The sequence below is a fragment of the Physella acuta genome, unplaced genomic scaffold (genome assembly GCF_028476545.2).
Source record: "Physella acuta isolate Inbredline_101_S28 unplaced genomic scaffold, ASM2847654v3 ptg001414l, whole genome shotgun sequence".
Taxonomy (NCBI): domain Eukaryota; kingdom Metazoa; phylum Mollusca; class Gastropoda; family Physidae; genus Physella; species Physella acuta.
This window is the reverse complement of record NW_026732929.1, coordinates 158,463-185,241: the sequence shown is the minus strand read 5'-3', so window position 1 is coordinate 185,241 and position 26,779 is coordinate 158,463. Positions and strand designations below refer to the sequence as shown.

General features: G+C 36.0%; 2 protein-coding genes across 2 annotated transcripts; both read left to right on the top strand.

The window, feature by feature from the left end:
* Window positions 1-5,439: 5,439 nt before the first annotated feature.
* Window positions 5,440-9,005, top strand: LOC131927525 (ficolin-1-A-like). Its single transcript, XM_059283218.1, has 4 exons — window positions 5,440-5,654; window positions 6,797-6,913; window positions 7,862-7,978; window positions 8,621-9,005. Exons 1-4 carry the CDS (start codon window positions 5,442-5,444, stop codon window positions 8,984-8,986), a joined length of 813 nt encoding a protein of 270 aa, XP_059139201.1. The 5' UTR covers window positions 5,440-5,441; the 3' UTR covers window positions 8,987-9,005.
* Window positions 9,006-20,165: 11,160 nt separating this feature from the next.
* LOC131927538 (ficolin-1-like) lies at window positions 20,166-26,175 on the top strand. The gene is made up of 5 exons (XM_059283244.1): window positions 20,166-20,540; window positions 21,054-21,091; window positions 22,314-22,436; window positions 23,176-23,292; window positions 25,197-26,175. Exons 1-5 carry the CDS (start codon window positions 20,486-20,488, stop codon window positions 25,557-25,559), a joined length of 696 nt encoding a protein of 231 aa, XP_059139227.1. The 5' UTR covers window positions 20,166-20,485; the 3' UTR covers window positions 25,560-26,175.
* The last annotated feature ends 604 nt before the right edge of the window (window positions 26,176-26,779 follow it).

Sequence of the window (26,779 nt, the reverse complement as noted above, 5' to 3'; positions counted from 1 at the left end):
TGATTCCTTAAACGTTCTAAATATTTCCTTTCAGAAATTTCAAGTTGGAGATCATAGAAAAAACGACATTTTTTTTTTGTTTGTTGTGATTTAAATCACTTTGTGCACGGTGAAAATATTTGAAAAGTTGTTTTGTTAGGGAGGTCAAGTCTACACACACAAACATCGTATAATTGACTGTTGCATAGTTTGAGAGTCAGTTTAGACATTTTTCAAGTCTGCTGCCCCTCCCTAGAACTGAACGAATAAATTTATATATAATATATTTACTCTAACAAGCATCCCCCGCTCAAAGTTTCAATGCCCCTCCCCTCTATTCTGGTCAAAAAAATTATATGAACTACACTGTTTATTGTTCAACAGGGATGTTGTGAACTACTCTAAAGGCTATAGACTATAACGTCCCTGGAAAGATTAAAGTTTTTAAATTCATTAAATTCACACCTGTGTCCAATGTTAAGGATGAACTTAATATATCTAAGAATAAATCGATTATTTTCTTTTTATTCAGTATAAAAAGCAGATGATAAAATTTTAAAAACTAGGTCCTACCATTGGATATATATTTTTATCCCTGTTGGATTTATATTGAACAAAAAAATAATTTTATCAATAAAATGTAAAAATATTGCTGTGAATTTTAGAAAGTTTAGGCCTACTTCGTGAACTAGTCCAATTACGAAATTTTAGATAATCTGTACCAATGAAATCGTCCCCTCATGAAACAACGTAATAAAAATCAAATGTACCCTGTCCCTAAACTTATCACACAAAAAATTCACCCCCCCCCCCCCGCTTCTTTTCTAACACTACGATCTTCTATATTTACTCTAACAAGCATCCCCCCCCCCCCGCTTGAAGTTTCAATGCCCCTCCCCTCTTTTCCCACCAACGGTGAAAATGTTTGCAATTCTAGTCAAAATAAATTATATGAACTACACTGTCTATTGTTCAATAGGGATGTTGTGAACTACTCTAAAGGCTATAGACTATAACGTCCCTAGAAAGATTAAAGTTTTTTAAATTCATTAAATTTACACCTGCTTCCAATGTTGAGGATTAACTTATTATATACACAGCATTATTATTAACTAGATCCTACCATTGGATCTATATTTCTTAGGTTCCCTGTTTTTATCTTTATTGAATAAAAAAAGTTTTAATTAATAAAATGTACAAATATTGCTCTAAATTTTAGAAAACATACTACGTAAACTAAGCGAATTACGAATGGTTAGACAATCAATACTAATCAACTCGTCCCCTAATGAAATAACGTAATAAAAATCAAATGCAACCTGTCTCTAAACTGATTACACAACTGATCATCACTTAAAAACTATCTGGTGAGGTGCAGTTCACGAGAACGTTCACTATCTGTGTGCTGATCGATCTAGTGAAGGCTATTAGGGGCAGATAATATAGTTTTTTTAACTATTTAAAACAAAGGGAAGGTACTAAGATTAAGAACTATCTATCGCTTGATCAGCTTGCTGTTGTCTGTAAATTCTAGTCACGGAAGGTTGCATTCGCGGGGCAGATAAACGTCTATCGGATATCGCGAGCTACTGATAGTGTTTTAAGCCAAATACTTTTAGTCGTGTTGACTTTATAAATAAGAATCACTAGCAAGTGGAAAATAAAAAGCTAAGCTGAAAGAAAACACATTAGTTTTTTTTTTTTTTTCGTGCATTTAAAAGCTTGTTGCTATTTTTAAAAAATTACATTTATTTTAGTAAACACATATTGCCAACTACAAAACAGAGTTAATTTCCTGTCAATAAATTGTAATAATACTTTTCTAATTAAATAGACCCCCCTTTCCCCTCCTCCCCCCATTTCCCATCACACCCCCCCCCCCCCCAACAAAAAACAAGCGTTTAATTCGTTATAAAACAAATTCATGTGTGATATTAAACCTAGCTAAAACAGGAACCGCTTGATTTGTCTGATCACACGGCGCGCATTGTTTATTTTATGACTATAAGTTTGAGTGCTGATTTTACTTTAAATCAATTGTCAATTTTTAATCCCAAACAGTTTCGATATACCATCTGGAGATCTTGGATAGAAAAAGAAATTTCAACAACCCTTTCCAATTAGACTGTTAATTTGGCTGATTTTTTTTCTGTGGCAATTACTATATAAATAATCATTATTACCTGATGAATGGAGATCCTCTAGAAAAAATGGAGATGGATAAGTTACGCACTCAAGAAGCCTGTATCTAGCATAACAAGAGAGGCCCTCACCTGGAATTTCACAGGACGGGGGGGGGAGGGAGAGGCAGACCAAGAAAAACCTGAAGAAGACACCAAAAAGATTGGATACACCTGGGGGGCTGTTGTAGAGACTAGCCCAGGACAGAGACGCCTGGAAAGCTCTTGTCAGCGGCCTTTGTCCCCCAGGTGGGGGAACAGGCAAACCTAATCTAACCTACTTACTATTTAAGCGCATAGGATTTTGTGTTGTATGCTTAAACTATTCCCCCCTTTCTCCCTCTCTCTCTCTCTCTCTCTCTCTCTCTCTCTCTCTCTCTCTCTCTCTCTCTTACATACACAAAGAAAATTTAAAAGTGCTATCGCCGTAGCTTCGTGTATGAAGAACCGCTACCAACATCAAACAGTTTTTGCAAACAATCTCTGACAGCCCGTCTCACCGTCACGGTAATATACCATGCAGGTCCTGGGCAGATTGGAGGAAATTATATTTGTGTCAGCTCCAAGTGGAAAACATGTTTATTATAGGGTGAAGATATATCTGGTTGCAGTACATTGTGACACAGTTTGTTCTATTGAAGCAGGCCAAAACATGCTTTTGTTTGTAAAAAAAAAAATAAAACGACTACGAAAAACATGTTTGTCAATACTTGCTATGACTTTGGATGATTCAATTCTTATTTAAATACTTATTAGGGACAGACATAGATGCCTTTGCTTTCCCCAACGAGAATTAGGTACCCATCAGAGTTGCGTGGACTCAGTAAAGTTCTACTGACTCGAGCCAGGGATCCGAACTTGAGACTTTTGGGTTAGCAAACCTGCGCTCTACCGACCAACCAAGCAGTCCCAGGTGAAAGGTAATTTATCTGACCGTGTCCGAAAAACGACAGGCAAACGGGTAATTCGCTTTATGACACAATGACTATTTTAAAATATTAATTCCCATTAGAGTTCCCTCAAATGTTTTTTTTTAATTTCGCGTGAGTATCGTTTGTAAAAGACGTGGTGCTAGACTGTAGGGTAACTAAATTAAACTGAGGCCCAAAAAACCTCGAAAAAATGCAGTTTTTGGCCCATATCTCGGCAACCAGACCACTTAGCGACTTAAAACATTTACCAATCGATTCCTGCTATAATTTAGAACAATATTGCCGAAGAAAGTTTTCAAAAATATCCTTTCGTTCGGTCACAAAAAAATTTTTAAAAGCGCTACAACTAAACACCCCCTACACGTCCGCATTATTTAAAATTACATTATACATAATACATTACATTACTATATAGCAAAAAAGGCAGTGGAAGGCGAAGGAAAGGAGGGTAAATCATGTGACCTGGCTGGCTTAGCAGCGAACTGCTCGAGACGCAGGTGAAGGAGGAGGAGCTATGATTTATCTCGATTTAAAATTGTTATGGATAACATAAGGAAATTGCGCTTAAATTGTCACTAGACTTTTTATTAACTTATTTTTTTTTTTACCTTCTTTACTCATTTTTCTCTTGCTTGTTACGATATGCTGATCCTGTGCTGCTCAATGTTGCATTTTTTAAATGTTTTTTATTTCAAAATTCTGAGCAGCGTATCTAGAGAGCAACATTCTTTGTCTTGGTGTATTCTAGGGACTAATACTTCTTGATAAGTTTTGGTAATTATATTCATGCTGCATTTTGCTTAGTGGTTGTTGTTTTTTAGTTCATTGCTTATGTGACCAGCAAAACGTTGTAGGTTCAGAGCTTAATAAGCATGCTTCATTAAACTTTAGCCATCAATTAATTTACATTTCTCTACCATTTAAGATACTGTACTCCTACTTATATATCTCATTGACCTTCAAAGATTCTATTTTTTTACAAATTTCTTACATTGTAAAATACTGCAATGGAAAAAAAATCAATATTCGACTTTTTTCCAGAATCTCTTGACTTTAACCTCTAGACTGCATGTCAAATCTCCAATCGCCAATTGATAATTTTTCCAAAGTTCTGTATTATCTGTGCTTCACTTTGTTCACTTTCTTTTATTAATGTGTTGTTTTCTTATTGAGTCCACCCCCCATCCCCCCGCCTACCACCCACACGCCATCTTGCAGTCATCCGAGCGCGGTATAAATCACCATAAAATTAATGATGGGTCGAGGTGATAATTTGTGATGGAAGGTTCTCTAGAGGTATAAACAGGATATGAAGCGCAGGTTGAAACAAACAAGTCCACGTCTGATTCAGGGGCGTTGCGAACCATTTCAACTTGCGGGAAGAACTATAAATTATGTCCCCAACCTATACATACATTTATATATATATAAATATATATATAAATATATATATATAAAAATATATATATATATATATATATATATATATATATATATATATATATATATATATATATATATATATATATATATATATATATAAAGAGTGAGAGAGAGAAAAGTTGAAGAGGGGGTCCTCTTTACCACTCAATGGCCATTGACTGTATTTATTTTATTTGAAACAATTGATGTAGAAAAAAACTTCTTCGATCTGTAGAGCCTGACTGGCTTGAATTAATCGTGCGAGGCCACTGAGGAGCAACGAGCTGCAGCTACACATCTGATTAGGGCAGCTCCCTTTAGCAGAGCCCACGCAAGCCTAGCTTCGCCTTCCAAACTCTTTAAGTAAAGTCATGCCTCAGTCTGTTTGCTTAAACTCGACTGTCTATAGTTCAGTGCGGCAGCCCCCCCCCCCCACCCTGTTTATCTAGGCCTCTGATATGCTAATAAGTTTTGTATATAACCAAGTCGACACTCATCGTGAACCACGCACTCCTTGAGAAATCCACGAAGACAACATCAACACAAACCAGTATCATGTATGCTGTGCGATTGGCTGCAGAGTTGGCTGTCAACATTTGTCTCTGTTCTGGTGAGTTGACATTCTGATTCCTATTTAATTATTTCTTTTTAGCGTAGAAAATTATGTCATCTTTAACAAAGTGCAGTTTTTATAGAAACTTGAATTTAAACTAACATTTGATGTGCCTTATACTTATTTTAAAATAACTACCTTTTCACCTATTTCAAGTTTAAGTTAATACGGAGGTTTTTCAAGCCTGGGTTGGCCTACTTTTTGAAAATAATTATATCCACAGTAACAAGTAGCTAGAAATTTGACGCCGTTATATATTTTCAATTTTTCAATGCAGGACAACTTGCAAGTAATGGAAACTCGACTCTGGAAACGATGCTAGTGAGGTTCCACCTGAAGATAATAGAATTCGGAAACAACTTTGAGGAACAGCGGGAATCCTTGCACGAAATTGAAAATCAGCTGAGCACGGCAGATAAGAGAAGAGTTCAAGCTATATTTGACAAGATTCAAGACATAGAGAATGACCTAAACACAAGTCTAATCAGTCTCAATGTTATTTTGAAAATAGGATTTAATCCACAACATGTGAGTATATTATTGATATAGAAACCAGCGTTATATAATGCGTGTGATGTGGGCTTTTTATTTGTTTGTCTGTTCTTCTGTTAAGTGTCAATCAATTTAATTAGAACGTTTTTACTTTCTCTTATACGGAGTATAGGGAAAGCATTGTAATTGTGCACAAACATCACATGAAATTGGGACAGTTTTCACCGTTTTACACCTCAGTACTCCATTAGATGAGGCTTATTTTAATTGGGCAAATATCTAAATCCAGATTTATCGAAATCTCGGCGTATCAACTTTTGGACGATTTCCGGTAACCGAAAGTGGTACTTACTCAACTTCCGGTTCTGAAAGCCAATAACTTGAGTTCCATTTACGTTCGGTTGACGAAATTTTGCAGATAGGTAATACATTGTAAGCGCATGCTTCTGGCAAATTTTGAACGAGTTCCGGTTTGCATGAAAAAGCCATCCCCCTGACTGTTATGTAAGAATATATGTGAGAGTTTAGGTAAGATTACCCCCGCTGTATTTATTTAAATGCAGACCTTGTAAACAAGAAAAACAAGTTAATAAAAAGTCTAGTGACAATTTAAGCGCAATTTCCTTAATTAATTTTTTGTGACCGAACGAAAGGATATTTTTTGAAAAATTTCTTCGGCAATCTTGTTCTAAATTATGGCAGGAATCGATTGGTAAATGTTTCAAGTCGCTAAGTGGTCTGGTTGCCGAGATATGGGCCAAAAACTGCATTTTTTCGAGGTATATTTGGCTTTTCCGGGAAATCTAGGAAGGAATTCCGAGAATTTTTTGGCCCACAATCATCCTCGGAACTTGCTTAACATATTTGCTTTTGGAACTAGTCCTCGATATTGCTTCGTTGAGAAGGAGATACGACTTAAAGCTGCGGACACACATCCATCCATCCATCCATCCATCCATCCAGAATTAATAATCGCAATTGTCAGTATGGAAATTGCGCTAAAAATTAAGATAAAATTAGTTGGTGACGGTTAAGATCTCGCGGATTGCACTGCTTAATAGGTGACGCCTTATTCAACACTTATTATTAGGATTATTAACTTGTATATATTACACATTTTTATTTTAACAAAACTGTAAAAACTAGTTTGATAAATTTAAAAAAAATAATGCCCTTAGGAAACCTGTGACAGAAACGCCATCAACTTGCCTGAACGGGTTGTTCTGAAGTCCCCTACTGGAAAAGATGTCTTATGTGATACCAGAACTGATGGGGGTGGATGGATTCTGATCATGGTAAAATTGATGGGGTTGGATTGATTCTGATGATTGTAAAACTGATTGGGAGAGTGGATTCTGTTGACTGTAAAACTCATGGGTGTGAGTGGATTCTGTTGAGGTAAAATGAAAACCCAAAACTCAATACATATTGCTTTAAGCATTCCAGTCCTGTGTCAACACAATGGAAATGTTTTTTTATATAAGTAGTTACTACAACACAAGTAATATACTTCACACCTCATAGTCTTCACTGGGCACACATAAGATAATACAATTACATCTGATACATTATACCATCATTAAAGTAACTTTATAATTACTTAATTGAAAAATAAGGGTAGCGAGGGTCAGGGCGGATGTGGCGTGGCCGCCCGGGCGCCGACCCTAAAGGGGCGCCTAACGGGGTAGAAAAAATATACAAAAAGTTCGTTCGAAGCTGTATTACTGAATTATCTACAGTCTAGTTAATACAATACACGGCTACTTGGGCTTACAGACTTTTAAAACTGTTTTCTACATCACCATAATAAAAACAGAATGGTAAACAGCGCCTCAAACTTTCCCAACATAGTGGGGGATGTATTTCACAAATGTGAATATCTATAGGACTATAAAAACGAGTGGGATGCAAAATTGATAGTTCGCCCCGGGCGCCGGAATGGGTGGCTACGCCTCTATATTGACATCGCGTAAACAAAAAAAATGAACACAATTTAAAGACATCAAAAAGTTTAATCGGCAAAACAGCTAAGATTTTGAGGATTAATTTTTGTTTTATTTTCCTCCAATTAAGAATCAAAGCTAAAAATTATTCAAATTTTTATTTATTAATGTCCTTTTTAAAGAAACTTTGAATCTGTCATTGTTAACAGATGTCGTAGAACAAATACAACATTTAAAACCCTTACATATCAACAATAAAAACATTATACGTTTATCTAATTTTAAATGGTTATCCTTCAGCGCCGCATTCAAGGAGGTGTGAACTTCTCAAGACCTTGGACAGATTACAGAAACGGGTTTGGTTTATTTGATGGCGATTTTTGGCTGGGACTAGAAGAAGTACACACTTTAAGCAATGTAAGTAAATAACTTAAAACATGTACATTAAGGGACATATCCCCCACACACACAACATTTTTAAGATTGTTTACCTCATTTTTTCAGGCACATCTGCTATATATATTTAAGTGGATAAACATGACCTTTGCTATTTGTAACCCTTCTGATAGTTTTAATAGGGTTTCGCAACAATGTCGATGACTTTTAAATCAATTTATAAAATCTTTAAAAAGATGGTATATCGTCGAAATCGTAGACGCGTAGCCGTGTTTTTTTTTCTGTGTGTTCTCTTCGCAAAATAAGTGCACTATTTATGCGCTTTCTCCGGGTGGATATGCTTGGACTGGCCCGCCGGTGTACCGGCAGGAAAAATCTCGGTGGACCCCCCAGAGATTAATTTAGTGGACCTCCATGTAAAATAATCGTTGGGTCCCGATGAAAAAATCGCGGTGACCCTTCAGGAAAAAAAATTTCACGTTGGGCCACTTTTAAGATAAGACAAAATTGCCTTTTTATTCAATGTTTACTCGAGAATCAATGACGTCATATTACTGTGTGCACTCTCCGGCTTGATATTATTTTCTACTATATGCTAAATGTGACGTCATATTTCGTTTTCGTTATTAATTTATAGTAATTTTCTCTTGCTGTAACTGACAGGCTGGACAATGGGAGCTGAGAGTGGACATGAAGTTTGAAGGTAAAGATTACTACGCCAACTACAACACGTTTAAAATCGACAGCGAGACCCTCTTCTACACGCTTCATGTTGGTCAGTTCTCAGGAAACGTCGGGGACGACCTAGAATATCACGACGGCATTAGGTTCTACACGTACGACAGACCTACGGTCAATCACTGTGCGCGAACGTACACGGGAGGATGGTGGTATAGGGATTGTCATCACTGCTATTTGACCGGCGTGTGGAGGTCCAAAGACTGGGCTAAAGGGGTCCATTGGGACTCGTTGTCTACAAGCGGTAAGAATCTTGATGCGGCGGAAATGAAAATCCGAAAAGTAAACTGAGCCTTACTTTCCAGCAAGATTTACTTCAAATTAAAGTCTAACTTCCAAACTGAAACAATTTTTTTTATTTTAATTTTATATTTGTGTTGTTTTTTTTTAAATATTTTTTTTTAAAGTTCTGAATTATTCTGACACGTTTTGTTTTTGTGTTGTTGCATAAAAAGTTGCTTTGATGCTGTTGCGTTGCTTTTTTGTTATTCATTTTTATACAGTTTCATCACTTATTACTAAATTGCACTCGTGGGAGGGTGAAAAATTTCAGTTTAGGCTCGGTTTGTTAACCAATAAGGCGTATTCAAATCACGTGTCTCTACTAAGGTTTGCTTCTACTATAAAATACTTTGCTCCGTGTTTACGTCATGGACATCCAACGTCCACTGAATTTTTTAAATTTATTTTGGAAATATTTAATTCCTGAATTCCTCACACACAAAACACGTTATCTATATTTGATGCTCATATTTTTTTACACAAATGTTAATATAGGTTATTCTGCTCAAGACAAAATTATTTAGTTAAAACTAATTGTAATGTGTAATTATTATTAAATATTAAAGATATACTTGATCTAGATGAATTTGAAAATTATAATTAAAATCTGAATACTGAACTTTATTAAACAGAGTAATATTTCCCCATTGTGTTGTTCACTTATCTTTAAATCTTTTAAATAATTCTGCTATTTGTTGTTGTTTTTCTATTGTGTCAGTTTTTTTTTTTTTTTTTTTTTTTTTTTTTTTTTGTTTATTTTGTGTTGTGTTTGAGTTGTATTTTGCTTTGTGTTGTGAATTGTTTTTGTTGTGAATTGTTTGTTATCTTAAAAGACTACTTTTTAAAATGTTTAAACTGTAGCGACAATAGCCTACGCAGGGGGGGGTGCCCATTTTCAGTTAAGTGGCGACTTTTTGAAAACTTTTTAAACTCAAAATTTTAAACAATGATATTTATCAGAAGTTGTTGTTTTTTTTTTTGGTCGGTACATCGATGTAAATGATTCACAAGATTTCTTTTCATGTAGCAATTAGGCATTATTATAGTACTAGACTAGTGTTAAGTCGTGATACCATTTATGAAGCGTCTACGTTTACAACACGTAGTAACAGATGTATTTGTTTGTGATTCTAATGGCCGTTCATATGGTGGAACAAACACCATGTCTGCTAAAATATCAGGCCTACAAAAACGAGTTAGGGAAATAGCTCCACCTGCACTCTTTACACACGGCTGTGCTCATAATTTAAATTTATTTCTCGTAGATGTTGGTTTTTTTATATATTCAAGCACAGCTGTTGTTGTTTTGTTTTTGTTTTTTTGGGGTGGGGGGTGAACTCTGAAAAGCATTTATACATTTTTATCGGAAGTCTACAACGTCTTTCTATATTAAAAGAGGCAGTGTTTCTTCCAGACTTTTTTCTCCGGGATGTCACTTGAAACTTTCGGGGACGGACTTAATTTTTTTGGGCTGGGAGGATACTGTTAAAAAACTGTTAAAAGTATATATTTTCTAAATAAATTCCATTTTGTTCGTGGACGGGGGGGATGGTAGTCTTTCTTCCGGGGGGGGGGGCGAAGAGATGCCTGGAAGAAACTCTTGAAAGAGGAGCAACGCAACAGCATAGAAACATTTTCACTGACACTAAGACGACTCCCCCTACACTGAATACCTGAATAGCAAGTTACTGACATACAACCAGTGTTTCTTCCAGACTTTTTTTTCTCAGAAAGACAATTTTGGGGCGGGGGGGTTAGACTTTCTTCGTATACAACGTATTTTCTAATTTTGGAAAATACAATAATATACTCTAACCAGTTTTTCTCGTTCTCAACGGATATTTTTCGATATGTAGCCTACAGTTAAATTACGAAACATTCACAAGGCACTTAAAAGTGTTCACACAAGCTGCAATCACTTGCACCGTAAGTAAAACATCAGCAAAACAGATGTGCCGTGTGTCAGGAGGGTTAAGAACTCCCCAGAGACATATAAAGCAGAAGGGGACATGTTCCCAAAACAGAAAATACCCATGATGTGACAACTAAGACTTCTAATGGAGATCTGGAATTGTTTAAAGCCAGGCTAGAATTGTGTGGCATAAAAACAACTATGTTGTAGCTACTATCATTCAAATAAAATAATTAAGAACGAAGAAGAAGAAGAAAGATTCAAATAAAACAGAAACATTACCAGTAAAAGACAATATTTCTCTTAAAAGATTTTAAAGAATTTAATGAAGCTGAACATTCTGCTGGTTTACCTGGGGAAAGAAGCATTGAAATAAAATTAGTATTCTTATTCAAAAATATCAAGTTAAGATCAAGAGGGATAACGTTCTACCAGCAGTCATAAACAGTATTTTAGATTATAAACATTTAAGGATATTCCCATCAAGTTATTCAAAGAGACAACATTTGAAGCAAAATGTGAATCATCTAAAGTTTTATATATCACATTGTAATGAGTGAAGTTGGGAAAACTTTTAAAATATTGTATATGTTAATTAATTTAGCTTATATAATTAGCAATGTCCATCATGCCAATCTTGTAATTGTTCATTAACTTTGATAAATATAAATTAAAATAATTTTAAAAATGTTTGTCACAAAATATAATAAATATCATTTTATCAAGTGGTTGAGTGCTCAAATTTTATATTTCAAAAAACAAAATGTATTGTAAAATTAAAATAATACTTTTGAAATTAAAAAAAATCATTAATAATAATAATTATTATTATTAATTATTAATATTAATTAATTATAATTAATAATAATTCATTTAAACATTGACAGATGGGTTATCATCTTTACAATTAAATATTTTAATAACCCAATTTAAAAATTTAATTAAATGAATAAATGTATGCTTAAATTAAAAATAAAAACATTTTTGGGAGGCATTGTATTAATATTATCAAGATTTATATAAGCATTTTACACTATTAACTTAACAATCATTTTTATTTCATTTAATAATATTACATTAATAAATACCCATTATACTTTGTCTACACATTTACTAAATCACAGATCATTGTAAAATAATAATTAACTTTCCTTAATTTTGTTTTTTCCTGCTACAGTACATGTTAAAAATACCAACATTCTACACTTTTTAAATTAATTTTTCACATTTTGTGTTTTAGTATCAATAAATATCTAAAGACTAACATGAAATAGAAACACATAAATGTTTAATCCTAAATAATCATTTTATCAATCAATAACTACAAAGTAAATTTCTTCTTATGGTTAAAAACTATATTTATTTGTCAAAACACATCTTGTCATAGATAGTCCAAAAAAAGCAACATACAACTGTCCATGACTAAAACAGGCTCTGGTATGTAAGTAGGCCTAGCAACCACATCTCAGTATTTCCCCTTGGCACTCTTCTTAACTTATTCTGGTTTTTGTTATTCCTTTGTGGTTCCCCTTTGCACTGTTATTATTTTTTAACTAAATTAACTGGAGTTAAAAAGGATGATGGTTTTTTTTTTTTTTTTTTTGTTACTTTTGAAATTTAAACTCTAATTTGATGGGAATGGGGCCCTGTATAACCTACAGTAAATTATTCTTAAAATGTTGTTTGATCAAATAATTTTAAATATAGCCTAGAATTTTGAAAATGCTAATTTTTGCACCTAAGAGAATATGGGACGGTGGAACTCAAAGTATTAAAAGTCACAGGGGCAAGTTGACAGAAGTGTTCTACAGCCATAATTCTTCTTCGTTCTTAATTTTAGTGTTGGAAGGGATCCCCTCCAGCACAATTAAGTATACGTGTCAACTTGTTATGCGCCATTGAGGTCATTGACTCCGATTTCAGCCTGCTTTTCTTTTTGGATTTGCTTCCATAGCCTTTGTCCAACCAAGAACAAAATACAACATGGCAGCAGTTGTTTGTTTTTGGAGTTGTCTCTCCTAGAACAGTGGCTGTTCCCAGCTAACAAGCCTCATCTACCCGAGCAGCTATAATTAGATTCGCACATTTTGTTCTTCACCAACCGGGTCTCACCCGGTGTGATAACTTATGGTGTGTTGCTTAGAAATGTATTTCTATATCTAACTAATTACTAATCAAAATGCATATCGTTTTATCCTCTCCATAAAATTGGATATACTGTTTCAATTTTGTGTATCAAGGAACAGTTTGTACCCCTACTTGTGACGCTACTGTTTGTACCACAACTCCAGGTAATTCTAACAAGCTAAAGATGCCATTAGATGTTGGTGTTATAAACCAAGGCGTCACTACTAATTAATTTCAGTTTTATTACAGTTTGGTGACTAAATTGGGCACCCCGTCAAAAGAGCGCACGACAAAAGAGCGCCGACATAAGAGCGCAGACAAAAGAGCGCCGACATAAGAGCGCCGACATAAGAGCGCACTAATTTCCCGACAAAAGAGCGCCGACATTAGAGCGCAAACTAAAGATCGAAAAACCATAATAAATAGGAACAAGGTAATTAACTCAGATCAGAAGGCATCGTTTGATGTTAACTCTTTATTGTTTCATTAAAAAACTAATTGTTCAGTTTCTTTAACTAAAATACTGATATAATCACCGTGAAGTCCAATTATTCAAAAAGCAATCTAATAACACATACAAAGATTTTAAATGTTAGGCCTAAAGTGAGAATATAAACTGAAATGAAATGTAACAAAATGAAAATAAGTTCAAATTAATAAAACGTTTCTTTATAGTTGCATTTATATTGCTAAGTTGTGGGCTATACCTCGTAGGTAGTCCACCATTGAATCATTAGCATAGGTTGAATCAATCGTCTGCAATCTTCGGTTCAGCTGAACATATTTGTTCTTTGAAGCTTCTGGTTGATTATCTCCTGTTAGATTACGTTCCAGTTCCTCGACGGTTTCTCCTTTGCCTCCCAATAATCTAACATTGGCATAATTTCTGCAGGACTAGCTTCTACCAAATGCTCGAATGCAGTACAGACATCATTTACAGGAACAAAACTTAAGGCAAGCAGCATCTTCACTGTCATTCGACATCTATAGCCTTCGACCAATATTATAACCTTCCATTTCTGTGATTCGATCTTCTCCGTGTTACTTGGGTTAGAAATATTTTCAAACTGCATTCATAACATATTAAACATAATATATAAATAAACACGTCGTTTTATCGTACCGCCGATTGTTTAATTAAAACAAGTGTTAACCATGTCATATTCGTTTAGCGTTTTTTTTTAATTGGCTGCGCTCTTATGTCTGCGCTCTTATGTCTGCGCTCTTATATCGGCGCTCTTATGTCGGCGCTCTTTTGTCTGCGCTCTTATGTCGGCGCTCTTTTGTCGTGCGCTCTTTTGACGGGTCACCACTAAATTGCATTGTAGTAGATTAGTAACATTTTGCCCCATGCCTTGTATCAACCTAACCCAGCATGGGGCAAGAAGTAGCAACGTTGAACAGAGTACCTTAAAAAATGAAAAGATGCGTTGCATCTTGCTCAGTTTTATTAGTATTGAAAGGGTCAAGTTTAACATATAGACATATTTGTAACTTTTAACCTCATCTCTCCCCGAATGATGAGTGTTCCATACTTTTCTTTACACTGCGTGAGTAGTAAAATCCTGGTTCTCTTTTCGGTACAAATGTGAGCATTTTTTTATCATGTCTCATCCATAAGCTTTTCACGTCTTTGTTTTGACAATGCTTGCCCCCCCCCCCCCCCCCCCCCCCCCCCCCTCGACATGACCATGACAGTTGTTGTTTTTCAAAACGATTTCATTCTAAAATATTTACTGAGCTCGAGCAACATTGTCAATTTCTTTGACAATTTATAAATAAAAAAGAATTTTTTTTAAAAATGCGAAGTTTCAGTTTCTAAAATTACTAACCAAAAAGCCATTTCTCACACACTAACCCATGTGTTTTTCTTGTAGCGCCGTTATAAAGGCGAAAATTTCACAAGACCTTAGGCAGATTACAAGAACGGCTTTGGTTCATTTGATTTTTCTTTTTTTTTTTTTTTTTTTGCTAGTGCTGGAGGAAGTGTCTCGTTTAACCTCCGTACGTAATATCTGTAGCATATATATGTATGTATCATATCACTAGCATATATATGTATGTATCACATCACTCACCTGATCTCTATTTTCGCTCCTAAAATTATTTAATAGTAACTTTATCTTAACACACTTTACAGTGTGGAAAATGGTTTCTTCGATTAGATATGAGGTTCGACAACAAAATTTGACCTCATCACCTATAGAGGTTTTAATGTGGATGGGGAGGGAAAGCAATGCGGTCTTCATTTCATTCAATACGAAATCGGAAACGTAGAGGTTGACTTGTCATATAACACCAACATGAAATTCTACACCTCTGATAGACCTATCAGCAACAGCTGCACAAAAAGCTACAGTAGATGCTCGTTGTTTGGTGACTGTCACCATTTCTATCTAACCCGGGTGTGGAGGACGACCGTGGCGTCGTGAGGAGTCCGTAGGAATCTCGAATCTGTAGAAATAATACTCCGATATAAGTACGTAATCACAGCTCTAACTAACAGTGTCAGATCAAAGGACAGCATCGGGCTAGCAAGTAAGGTTTGATATTAATCTATTGCCTGAATCATCTCATTAAAAAAAAAGTTTTAATAACAAGCTTTTATGTGATTGGGTCTTGACCTCAGAGGTGCAGCGACCCTTCCCGGAGCCCGGGGACAAACTTTCAATTTGGCGCCCCCCTCGGGAGCAAATTTAAATTTGCACCCCCCCCCCTCCCCCCCCCCCCCCTCAAACTTTTGATTTGTCCCCCCCCCCCCCCCTCATACTTTCGATTTGCACCCCCCCCCTCAAACTTCTAAAATGCAGCTAAAATGACATTTTAATTTGTTTTTAACCCATTTTGGCGCCCCCTAAGGTCGGCGCCCGGGGACATATGTCCCCCCCTGCCCCCCCCCCCCCCCCCCATCGCTATGCCTCTGCTTGACCTACGTGCCAAATTTCAGAGAAATCGGTCTGTAAGAGGTGATCGAAAATTTGTTCGACAGTTTCAATGCAGGACGATAGACAAAATGAAGACAGAGAAACCAAGTTAAATAAAAGCGCTTGTACTTGTAAAAACTATTTTGGCAAAACATAAATTCATGTGTTCTGTTTACTTTTTGTATTGTTTTAAATTAAAAAATCAAAATACTTCAGCGTTAGCCTTAATTTTCCGATTGATTTCACAAGCTACTACAATACGGGTAGCTTAATAAGTAGGCTTCGTACTTTTTATACACAAAGCGTATGTTTTGATCAGTTCATTTCTATTGGACATCTATGAAACATTCATTAGTGAGTCCGTGTACACCAAAAACAATGCAAAATGTTTCAAAAGTTCGCATGCTTGGTTGTTAGACTTAAATTTTGATAGTTGACTGATACATTGGCTTAAACAATAGTATCTTTCATTATATATATATATATATATATATATATATATATATATATATATATATATATATATATATATATATCCTTCAAACATTCATTTATGTCTATAGATCTATATTTATTTATACACATACGCTAATACGAAATCATGCACGTGTATGTAAACGTACACATAAATAAGGAGGATTAGAAAGTCAATAACAGAAAATAAGAGACTACTTTAATTAGATTGGTAATGTAACAACAATTTTATTGAGTCCACCCAACTATGATGGATACTCAACTCACGTAGGGGAAAATAAGGCACCCGGGCATAGTGCAATGGTTGTACATGGTATATCAATAGTTGTACAAGCTATAGCAATGGTTGTACAAGGTATATCAATAGGTGTACGTGGTATAGCAATAGTTGTACGTGGTATAGCACTAACACGTGTGTAGGCCTGTATCTCTATCTCTATGACAGTCTGTCCAATACGCCACAGAAAGATTTAACATTTTTTATGACTTACATAAAGTATACATAAAATAAAACTTTGTACCAGATTACACCATGGTATACATTGTATTTCGTGCACGATTATCCTGAGGGAAATCTTTTAATTCCATCTGCGGTCCGTGCCGCCCGGTGTCCTCGGATCCCTGCAGCCAGGCTTTTGGGCTTTGGGAGTGTGTGGGTGAACAGGAACTGGGAACGAAAGGGGCCGACGTCCCCATGGCAGACATGTTGACCTAATGCTGCGGCCTCCTCGTGGCCACGGACGGGTGCCCTACCCGGGTAGCGAACGGCAGCTAGGGGTTTTAGTCTGTGCATCCGTGTCAGCCAGCGTCCCCTGGTTGATGCTTGGATGCCGGTCCGAAGAGCCTGGTATGTCGGACTCCCAAAACCCCCATATTGGGACCAGGAGATCTGCCCGCATTGGACAGGTGAATCTCCGTTATCGTCCAAAATAGCGAGGTGGTGGAGAGATGCATGACTGCTAGGAATTAAAAAGGGTCTGTTCGCGATCCTAACCAGACGGTTTAACTTAAAGCTGCGGCCCTCACACGGCTTCGGACGAACTCTGCCAGTCGGACCAAATCCTCGGGGGGTGGCTGGGGGGCCGTCCCACAGAGGAAGCGGGATGGCTGGTGGAGTGAACAGCAGCTAGAGGATTTTCGCTCTGGTCGGTGGAACTGTTGTGTGCGTCCAGGTTCCAGCTTTTTCCGAAGAGCCTGACACGTCGGTCTCCCAAGTCCCCCACAGAACAGCGTGGGGGAGGAGAGGTGCAAGACAGTCGGAAACAAAAAGAGTCAGATATCGCTTTTGACTTGAAGCGGCGGCCTGACGAGGTTTCGGAATAATGTCGCTGGTCCGACCAAACCCACGTTAAGTGGATGCGGGACGGCCGGGGGCAGATAACAGCCGCTAGAGGTTTTTCGATCTGACGAGATGCCCCCCACGATCAAGCCGGGTACCAGGCGGTGGGACGACGTCCTGCGTCTGGTGGGAGGGGAAGAAAAGCCTGGTGAGAAAACCGCGGTTTTAGCGACCAATGTGTGGGGAGCCCTGGCCCTTTAACGGGGGCCGGGGCTTACTACATTGAGGCCTGCCTGGCTAATGGAAGTCCCCCTTCTGAGCCGGTTTCCGCATAAGAAGAAGAAGAAGAATTCCATCTGCTAGAGCAATTTTAACCCGTATAATTTTTCTATTAATCCAGTGCATGAGAGGATTAAACAACATAATATTATGTGGAGTTAGATTTGATTGTTTGTTGCTCACACATATGTGTATGCGGATTTTGGGATTAGGGTGACGTTGATGGAATGTACCAGCACAGCAGATATGGTAGAGTAAGGCTTAGATGGACGCCCGCATACAGACGCTGGCGGGAATCACGTGGTCATTCAAAGGTTTAGAGGGTTTACATGCTTCATGGGAAGTGGTATCAGGCGGAATGGTGGATTGTTGGGTATTTGTATAAGAACAAAAAAAGTTGTTTTCGAAACTTGAGGCAAAACTGAACTAGACCAGAATTGACCAAGTTTTCAACAACGATAAAAAAAACGACAGGTCTATTTCACAATCTTCCGAAAAAGTGGTAGTATTAAAATTGTATAAACACTTTATTATGTATTGAGAGTTCCAGTGCAATCGTGCATTATAAACTTTTTTTTAATTGTTTTTTAATATTTAATTTTTACTTTCTCGCATAGGCCTACATAGGATAGTGGAAGTCTTGTTATCGTGCATAAAAAATCACAAGAAATTTTGACAGTTTTAACCGTTTTACACCTCAGTACGCGTCAACGAGTCGGAAAAACTAAATTTTGCGTTATAGCTAGATTGATGAAATTCCACATATAAGTATTATATCTAATTTGTAGTTCTGTATCAACTTTTCATCGATTTCCGGTTACTAGAAGAGGAATTTATTCTACTTTTGGTTTTTCAAAAGCCTATAACTTGAGTACTGTTTCTGATATATGAAATTTCACATATAAGTAAATGATCTAATTCTGCTTTCTATTAAATTTTGAGTAACTTCCGGTAACCGGAATTAGCACTTTACGCAATAACCGATTTCTCAAAAAAAAAACGCAAATAAATTTATAAAGTACTAATGCTCCGCACTATTAAACACACATTGTTTGCTTTTCACTAGGTGAGCAATTATTTTTCTAAGAGATTTTATTCTATTTTTAAAAATGTAAAAATTTATTAAAAAACTAGTAGACCTACTTTATAATGAAACATCTATTTATTTGTTAAATAATCGAAACTGGCTACTTCCGATCACCAGTAGACCACTTGAACTGTCTAAGTATCAAGAAAATAAGATCTTTTACATATGTATAAAATTTAGTCTACCTAACGAAAACGGTACTAAAATTATCGATATATTTTTATACTAGAAATAGAGTAACGTACCACTTACGGTTATCGGGGGTCACTTAACAATTGGAAGTTATCCATGTGTAAGATCTTATATATGAAATTTCGTCTTCATAACAGGTCTCAAGTTAGCATGTTCCGACGAAAATACATTAACATACCACTTCCGATTACCGTAAATGGTTCAAAAGTTGTTAGTAACTTGTTAATACAATGTAATAAGTATATGTAAAAAAAATTCAATTTAACTTAAACAGAACTGTAGTCATTGGCTTTTGAGAAACTAGAAGTAGAGTAATTCCCCTTCCGGTTACCGGAAAACCGTCAAAATTGTATACAGAACAATAAATGTGATTTAATACTTATATATTAAACTTCATCAACATAATTAACAGACACAGACTCAGAGAGTTGTAAAACGCAGAGATTTGTCAAAATCTCAGTTTCAATTGTTTGCATAATTACATTACATCCTTTATATGCGATGAAGTTGGAAATTGTAAAACTTCGAAAAATGTCAAAAATGTAATTAATTTGTGTGCAGGATTACAATATTTCCTCTATACTATGTATACGAGAAAGTAAAAAAGAAAGCTTTTAATAAAAACAAGTTAATAAAAAGTCTAGTGACAATTTAAGCGCAATTTCCTTAATTAATTTTTTGTGACCGAACGAAATATTTTTGAAAACTTTCATCGGCAATATTGTTCTAAATTATGGAAGAAATAGATTGGTAAATGTTTCAAGTCGCTAAGTGGTCTGGTTGCCGAGATATGGGCCAAAAACTGCATTTTTTCGAGGTTTTTTTGGCTTTTCCGGGAAATCCAGAAAGGAATTCCGGGAATTTTTTTGGCCCACAATCATCCTCGAAACTTGCTTAACATATTTTCTTTTGGAACTAGTCCTCGATATTGCTTCGTTGAGGAGGAGATACGACTTAAAGCTGCGCACATCCATCCATCCATCCAGAAATGACGAGTTAATAATCGCAATAGTCTAGTATGGAAATTGCGCTAAAAATATAATAAAAGGACACAGCTACCTGGATTTTCGTCTTATATAAATGTACATGAAAACATAAAATAGGGGCCAGTGACGCATTAGACCGCACAGGGAGAAGTTAACTCCAACGCTTAGAACGAGAGTATATAACAACTGAAACATACAGCTCACTTGTGTTGTGATCGACTGACACGATATCAACACAAGCACTGAAAATGTCTGCTGGGCTATTGGCTACAGTGTTGGCTGTCAACTTCTTTCTCTGTTCCGGTCAGTTCAATATTTTAATTACTATATCATTTTTTTTTCTATGCTGTGCAGAGCTTCGTATTTTTTATGAATTTATGATAATTTTAATTTGCAGTGTTCTACTTAACCATCTGATAGAAAATAGTCATTCTTTTTATCAAAATAATACTATGAAATCTATATCCAAAAGTTAAAAGTATTGATGTAATATATTTAATAAACTATGTACAGAGTTTCTTCCAGGCCCGAAAAAATTTTACCGCCCCCCCCCCCCGAACGAAATTAAATTTATATTTTTTAAGTGTCCGCCCCCCCCCCCTCCCCCCAAAGAAAGTCTACCGCCCCCCCCTCCCCCCAAAGAAAGTCTACCCCCCCCCCCCCCCCCGAAAATTTCAAGTGCCCCTCCCTCCCCCCCCCCCCCCCCCCCCCCCAGGAGAAAAAAGTCTGGAAGAAACACTGACTATGTACTAATAACCTACTGATTTTTATAACTAGAGGTAACTAGAGGGTAACATCCATTTTTTTTATTCGCAGGATATGGACCTATTGGGAATATTACTTGTTTTAACACGGTAATATAAATACTTAATTGATAATTAATCTTCATTCGCTCCGCTATCAGTACCAATCGCTTACTACAAATTACGACTCACTTGCGCCAGAGTGGTTCAATGGTAGAGCATACATCTGCTAACCCGAGAGTCATAAATTTGAATACGGTACTTGACTCACGTCGAGGGAAAGCAATGCTCACAGAAAAAGTTGAACTCTTCAACATTTGCCGATTCGAAAGGAACGGTTTTTTTTTTAAAAACTATATGTGTGTGTATATATATATATATATATATAATTCAAAAGAAAACACAAATATAAAAAAAATGCAAACACAACTAATGCCAACGCAAACGCAAACGCAAAAAAAACACAAACGAAAACACAAACGCAAAAGAAGAAAAAAGGTAAACACAAACACAAAAGAAAACACAAACACAATGCAAACACAAGTGCAAACGCAAATATACATAAACGCAACACGCATAACATAAACACAACTTAAATGCAAACATAAACGCCTAGTGCTCGCAGTCTAGCCCGGATCGCCAAATCGCACCCGGCTGTGGTGCCGGCGGAACCACCTGATTCAACTTAGTAAACGACTTTAATACCCCAAATTATCCATTAAATAAACAAAAGGCAGTATTTAAAATATCCTTATTTCACCTACCACAGTGCACTTTATAAATCCAAGCTAAGTATATTATTCCAACAATAATGTTCTCTTTGACGTCTGCGGAATTTGCATTCACATTTTCTTTTATAAGCGTTAGTGGAATTTCTTTTTAAATTACCTCCCCTGGCATAATTATTAAACATTTTGATTAATTAGTTGTTTTTTTTTTACCAAAATGTTACTAAAATGTATCAAAATTTTCTATGAATCTAAGAGACAATATTATTGACATAGACCCGTTTAATATGTTTAAGCAATGTGCTTGTATTTAATATTTTCTTAATTATAAGCGAAAAAGTAAAAATCTGCCAACTATACAAAAAGTTAAGTCTTTATATGAATAAACCCTACACAACTAATTATAATAAGACTACTCGATGATAGTAAAAAAACAGTATGTGCTGATGTTCACATTTATGGTTCCAAAATCTACAGCGATGACGGCCTGACACACTACCAGCCCTCTTATATATTATAGATAATTGTCTTAATCTGCTTGAAAAAACCTTTTACAAATCGGATTTTGTTTTTTCAAAATAATTCTCTTAAATCGTCTTCACCAGATCAATTGTGACAAGAGCTCTATGTACAGCGATTTGTTTGCAAGGATCGTTTTGAGCTCTCCTATTGGTAGAGATGTTCTGTGTGACACTAAAACAGATGGTGGCGGGTGGATTATGATTGTGGTAAAATTAAAGCAATCAATAAATTGTCATAGAAGAATGTTTAGTGTTGGGCGAATGAGGGCAGTCTAAAGCAGCAAGGAGACCTTTTTCCATCGGATAACGAGGTTATGTAGTATAGCGATAAATATAGGCGTGAATATTTGTGTAATATATTTGTTTATTTAACTGTCCAATTTTTAAATTCTCAGCACCTATAAATGAATAACATTTTTAAATTAAAAGCTAAATAGGAAATAAAGCAATAATAATCAAATAGTAGTGATAATATTTTTTTAATTAAAATGTAATTTTAAAATTTTAGGTAATTTTCGTCGCCTAACCAGCGTAATATGTTTCATGTATAGTCTCAATTACTTGCAATCTTCTTAAAGCTCTAATTAATCTTTTTTTTTCAACTTAATTAATATCAAATCAGACTTCAAGCGGGGTTGCTTTAATGTTTTCAAAACAGTCGTGTATTTGTGGTGTATTAGCGACACAAACCTTTTTTTTCCTCTTAAACGTGATTTACTTTATTCGCAGTTACTTAAAACTTTAAAGGCTAGAATCAATTCATATAATTGTTTCACTATTTCAAAACATTTTTCCAAAGTTATCAGTAATTTCAATGTGTAAATACAATTATTAATGTATTAAATTTTTTTGTAAAAATTGAAGTGTTTTTGGAACAATTTGTAGCTAAATTTAGGTACAAGCTCTATGCCATTTTATAGATGTAACCCTATAAGGTTTCTTTCAGCGTCGGTCTATAGGGGACGTAGTGTTTTCCAGAGGTTGGGCCGAGTATAAGTACGGATTTGGTACGTACTATGGCGACTACTGGATGGGGCTGGAACAAGTTCATCAATTGACCATGGTACGATAGTTTGTAACATGTTTGTATCTACACTATCTACGTTTTTTCTTATTCATTATATATATATATATATATATATATATATATATATATATATATATATATATATATATATATATATATATATATATATATATATATAAACACATATAGATATACAAATACATACAAATACATAGGAAAACGCATACACAAACATATACTCATACACATGCACGGAGGAAGAACATTACCATCACCCCCCTCCCCTGGGACATCTTCTATGTCATTACCCCCGTAGAGCAATTGCCTCCCTTCCCCCTGTAAACTGCTCATAAAACTACAGTCGGACATTACCCCCCGGTCAACTAGACATATAGAAGGTTTAGGACTTAGGAGATGTGAATGGATTTCATTCAATCATTCAATCCTTTGTGGCCGCTAGGGAGCAATGGGCTGCAATCACATCTCTCCACCGGACTTGGTTTTGGGCAGCTCTCCTTATCTGTGACCATATGAGCACAGCAGCCTTTTTCCTCTTCTTATACCATTATTCTCTATGATTCCATAGGCGGCCCACTTCCCTTCTTCCCTGGGGATTCCAGTCCACAGTTTTCTTTGCGATATTATCTATATAACAACCTATCAACTAGAGATAAAGAATGTTTATCAGATGTGGATGGATATAGTAATATTAACAGATAATATCATGTATTCTAAAGATTAGAAACTGAATACACCTCAAATGTTGCTGTTTACCTATCACCATCTTTTTTATAAAATTAAAAGAACCAGTGCTGAATTTCCGGCCTATTTCGGCAATGCTGGATTATGAAAAAAAATCCGCGATAAATGTTGTTTCAGAATATTATGAAGGCATACACATCCAAGCCTGTTTTAATCATTTAGCATACACTTACGCCAAAAAGTACAGGATGATGTCTGATGTACACGGATGGCGCTTATTTGACCATGCTAGTAATGATGATAGCTTCTGCTTATTCCTATGTGGTCCTTCAAGAGCTTAGAGGTGCAACCACAACTTTCCGAAAACTGTTTTTTTTTAATGCGCCCTCGTAAGCCCGGCATCCCTTGTTTCATCTTCTACTGTCCTCCGCGAAAATTTTCTTGGCGGCCCACTCTCCACTTCCCCTGAAGATTCCAGTCTAATGCTTTCCTCGCGATGCCATTCCCACTTGATACAGAAATGTATACTATCTATATACATAATTCTCTTCTTGGAGACGATAGAAAACACCAAGCTGTAAGCGCGCTCCCTACCACCCCCAACCCTACATGGTCTGGTGAGCTGTGGTTCACGCTAAATGTTTGCAATCGTAGAGCCGGGTTTAGTGACGGCTATTATGGGCAGATAATATAGTTTGAAACAATTTTAAACTTAGGGGAGGTAACTAAGAGGAGTTTACTTTCACGGGGGGGGGGAGGGGGGAGGGGAAAGGAGGGGGGGTATTGTGCTTAACGCGCTTCTGATAGTGTTTTAAAGCAAATATTTTCAGTGGCAGCGTTGGTACCGTCGAATTCACAAATTATGAATTACTGAAAAGTAGAAAATAAAACAACTAAATAGTGGCGTATAATACGCCGCGGGTCGGCTCGTATTTTATATTGTTCATTTTCATTCACCTTCGCAGAACTTAGATGTTGTTTATTAAACATTTTTGAGCGGGGGTTCTAAACCTGGGGGAGTTTTGACGGGGGGAGAAGTCCGGGTTATTGACGGGGTCTAATGGCATCCTGGAGCACAGATATACACACACATACATACAAATACACATACGTGCACTGATACATTGACCTATACTCATACCTGGATTTAACTATAACTATACATAAACTTATACGCTTACGTGAACGAATACAAATGCATATTTTTAAAAAATATTATCACCAATTTAAATCGGTAGGTTGGACGTTGGGAACTTAGGGTTGACATTAAGTTCAAAGGCAAAGACTACTACGCAAAATACGATCTCTTTGAAGTCGAGAACGAGGCACAGTTCTACAAGCTCCATGTTGGCGACTTCTCAGGAAACGTCAGCGATGGGCTTTCTTATCACGACGGCATGAGATTCTACACATCAGACAAACCGACCAGTAACGACTGTTCTAGAAAATACAGTGGGGGGTGGTGGTTTCAGGAGTGTCATCGGGCCTACCTGACAGGTGTATGGGGGTCGAGAGTCCTCTATTCGGGGATCCATTGGTACCCATTGTCCCCCACCGAAAATCTCGATTCGGTGGAAATGAAAATGCGAAAATTGTGCTGAGTGTTTCGCTTGAGCTCTCATCACACACCCCCCTTCTTTCTTCTCAACATCCACAATCTCCAAAGTATGGCAAGTTTCTTAGAATTTATTGAGCTTGTTGATCATACAACATTGCTTTAAAAAAATACAATTTCTATCTATTAAATATGTTGATTTTGTAAAAAAAATAATATATAAAAAATTCTAGAGAATTTCAACAAAGTCGTAACAAGATATAAAACTGATTAAAAGTTATTAACATTTAAAAACAAAATTGTAAGTGCAAAATAACAGTTTTTAAAGATCGTCTCTAAAATAAATAATTACAAAATATTTTGATCCCGCTTCACATCCTTCGTCACAAATTGTCTTATAATACGAACGTCTTTCACAACCCCTCCACCCCTACCCCCAGCCCCATATCCTGAGTGTGACGAGGATGACACTTTACACCGCTTAAATTTAAAATTGAACTTCGAAACAAATTTTGATGCTATTAGTTCTTGTCTTAAACTTTTAATTGAACTCAGAATTTTTTTTTTAATCCTATTAGAACAAGTCAATGTTTTTCTTTATACAATTATTAAGATTTATGCTTTAAAAATAAAGTTTATGACACGATGTAAAAAAATTGGTTAAATAAAAATTGCTTTGATGCTACAAAATTATTCTTTCTCAAGTTTGTTTCGTTATTTTTTTTACCATTTTCAGTCAAAATTTACTAGATGGCGAACTTGGGCAATACTATAGGTCTTTCGTTTAGTTGTGATATACATTGACCTGGTGTAGGTTATAGACATTATAAAAGTATTTTAAGCGATATAAGCATAGGCAAGCCTTTTGTGTCTCAGATGAAATGGTTATACCTAAACAAGGCTAATTGAACGATTGCGGTGGCGAATATTTCACTTATTAAAACATGGAATGGTGAAATACCAATACATTTACCAATTAAATATAACTGTGTTTCATGATAATAAATTTTGAAAATTTAAAAAAAAATATTTTTAGAATGTTTTCTTTTACAAAATCTAGGCAGCCGACTAGAGTTAGGAAAAGAAGGATCAATTAAAATAAATTATGATGGGGTTTTTTTAAGACGTGGCAACCATATGTTCAAAAGAGTCCCTAATACATGCAAATATGTTCTCTTCAGTACCTTACTACAAATAATTTTTTCAAAGGCGGACGTGCTTTGAGCAGGCGCCTGAAAAAAAAACTCTGCATAAAACTTCTCCTAC

Bases quoted from the DNA above. Each gene is read 5' to 3' on its own strand.
- LOC131927525 (XM_059283218.1), top strand. From the start codon at position 5,442: ATGCTAGTGAGGTTCCACCTGAAGATAATAGAATTCGGAAACAACTTT. The intron at 5,655-6,796 runs GTGAGTATATTA...TAATGCCCTTAG, and splicing joins TAGGATTTAATCCACAACAT to GAAACCTGTGACAGAAACGC. The intron at 6,914-7,861 runs GTAAAATTGATG...GTTATCCTTCAG, and splicing joins GTGGATGGATTCTGATCATG to CGCCGCATTCAAGGAGGTGT.
- LOC131927538 (XM_059283244.1), top strand. From the start codon at position 20,486: ATGTCTGCTGGGCTATTGGCTACAGTGTTGGCTGTCAACTTCTTTCTC. The intron at 21,092-22,313 runs GTAATATAAATA...CGTCTTCACCAG, and splicing joins ATATTACTTGTTTTAACACG to ATCAATTGTGACAAGAGCTC. The intron at 22,437-23,175 runs GTAAAATTAAAG...GGTTTCTTTCAG, and splicing joins GCGGGTGGATTATGATTGTG to CGTCGGTCTATAGGGGACGT.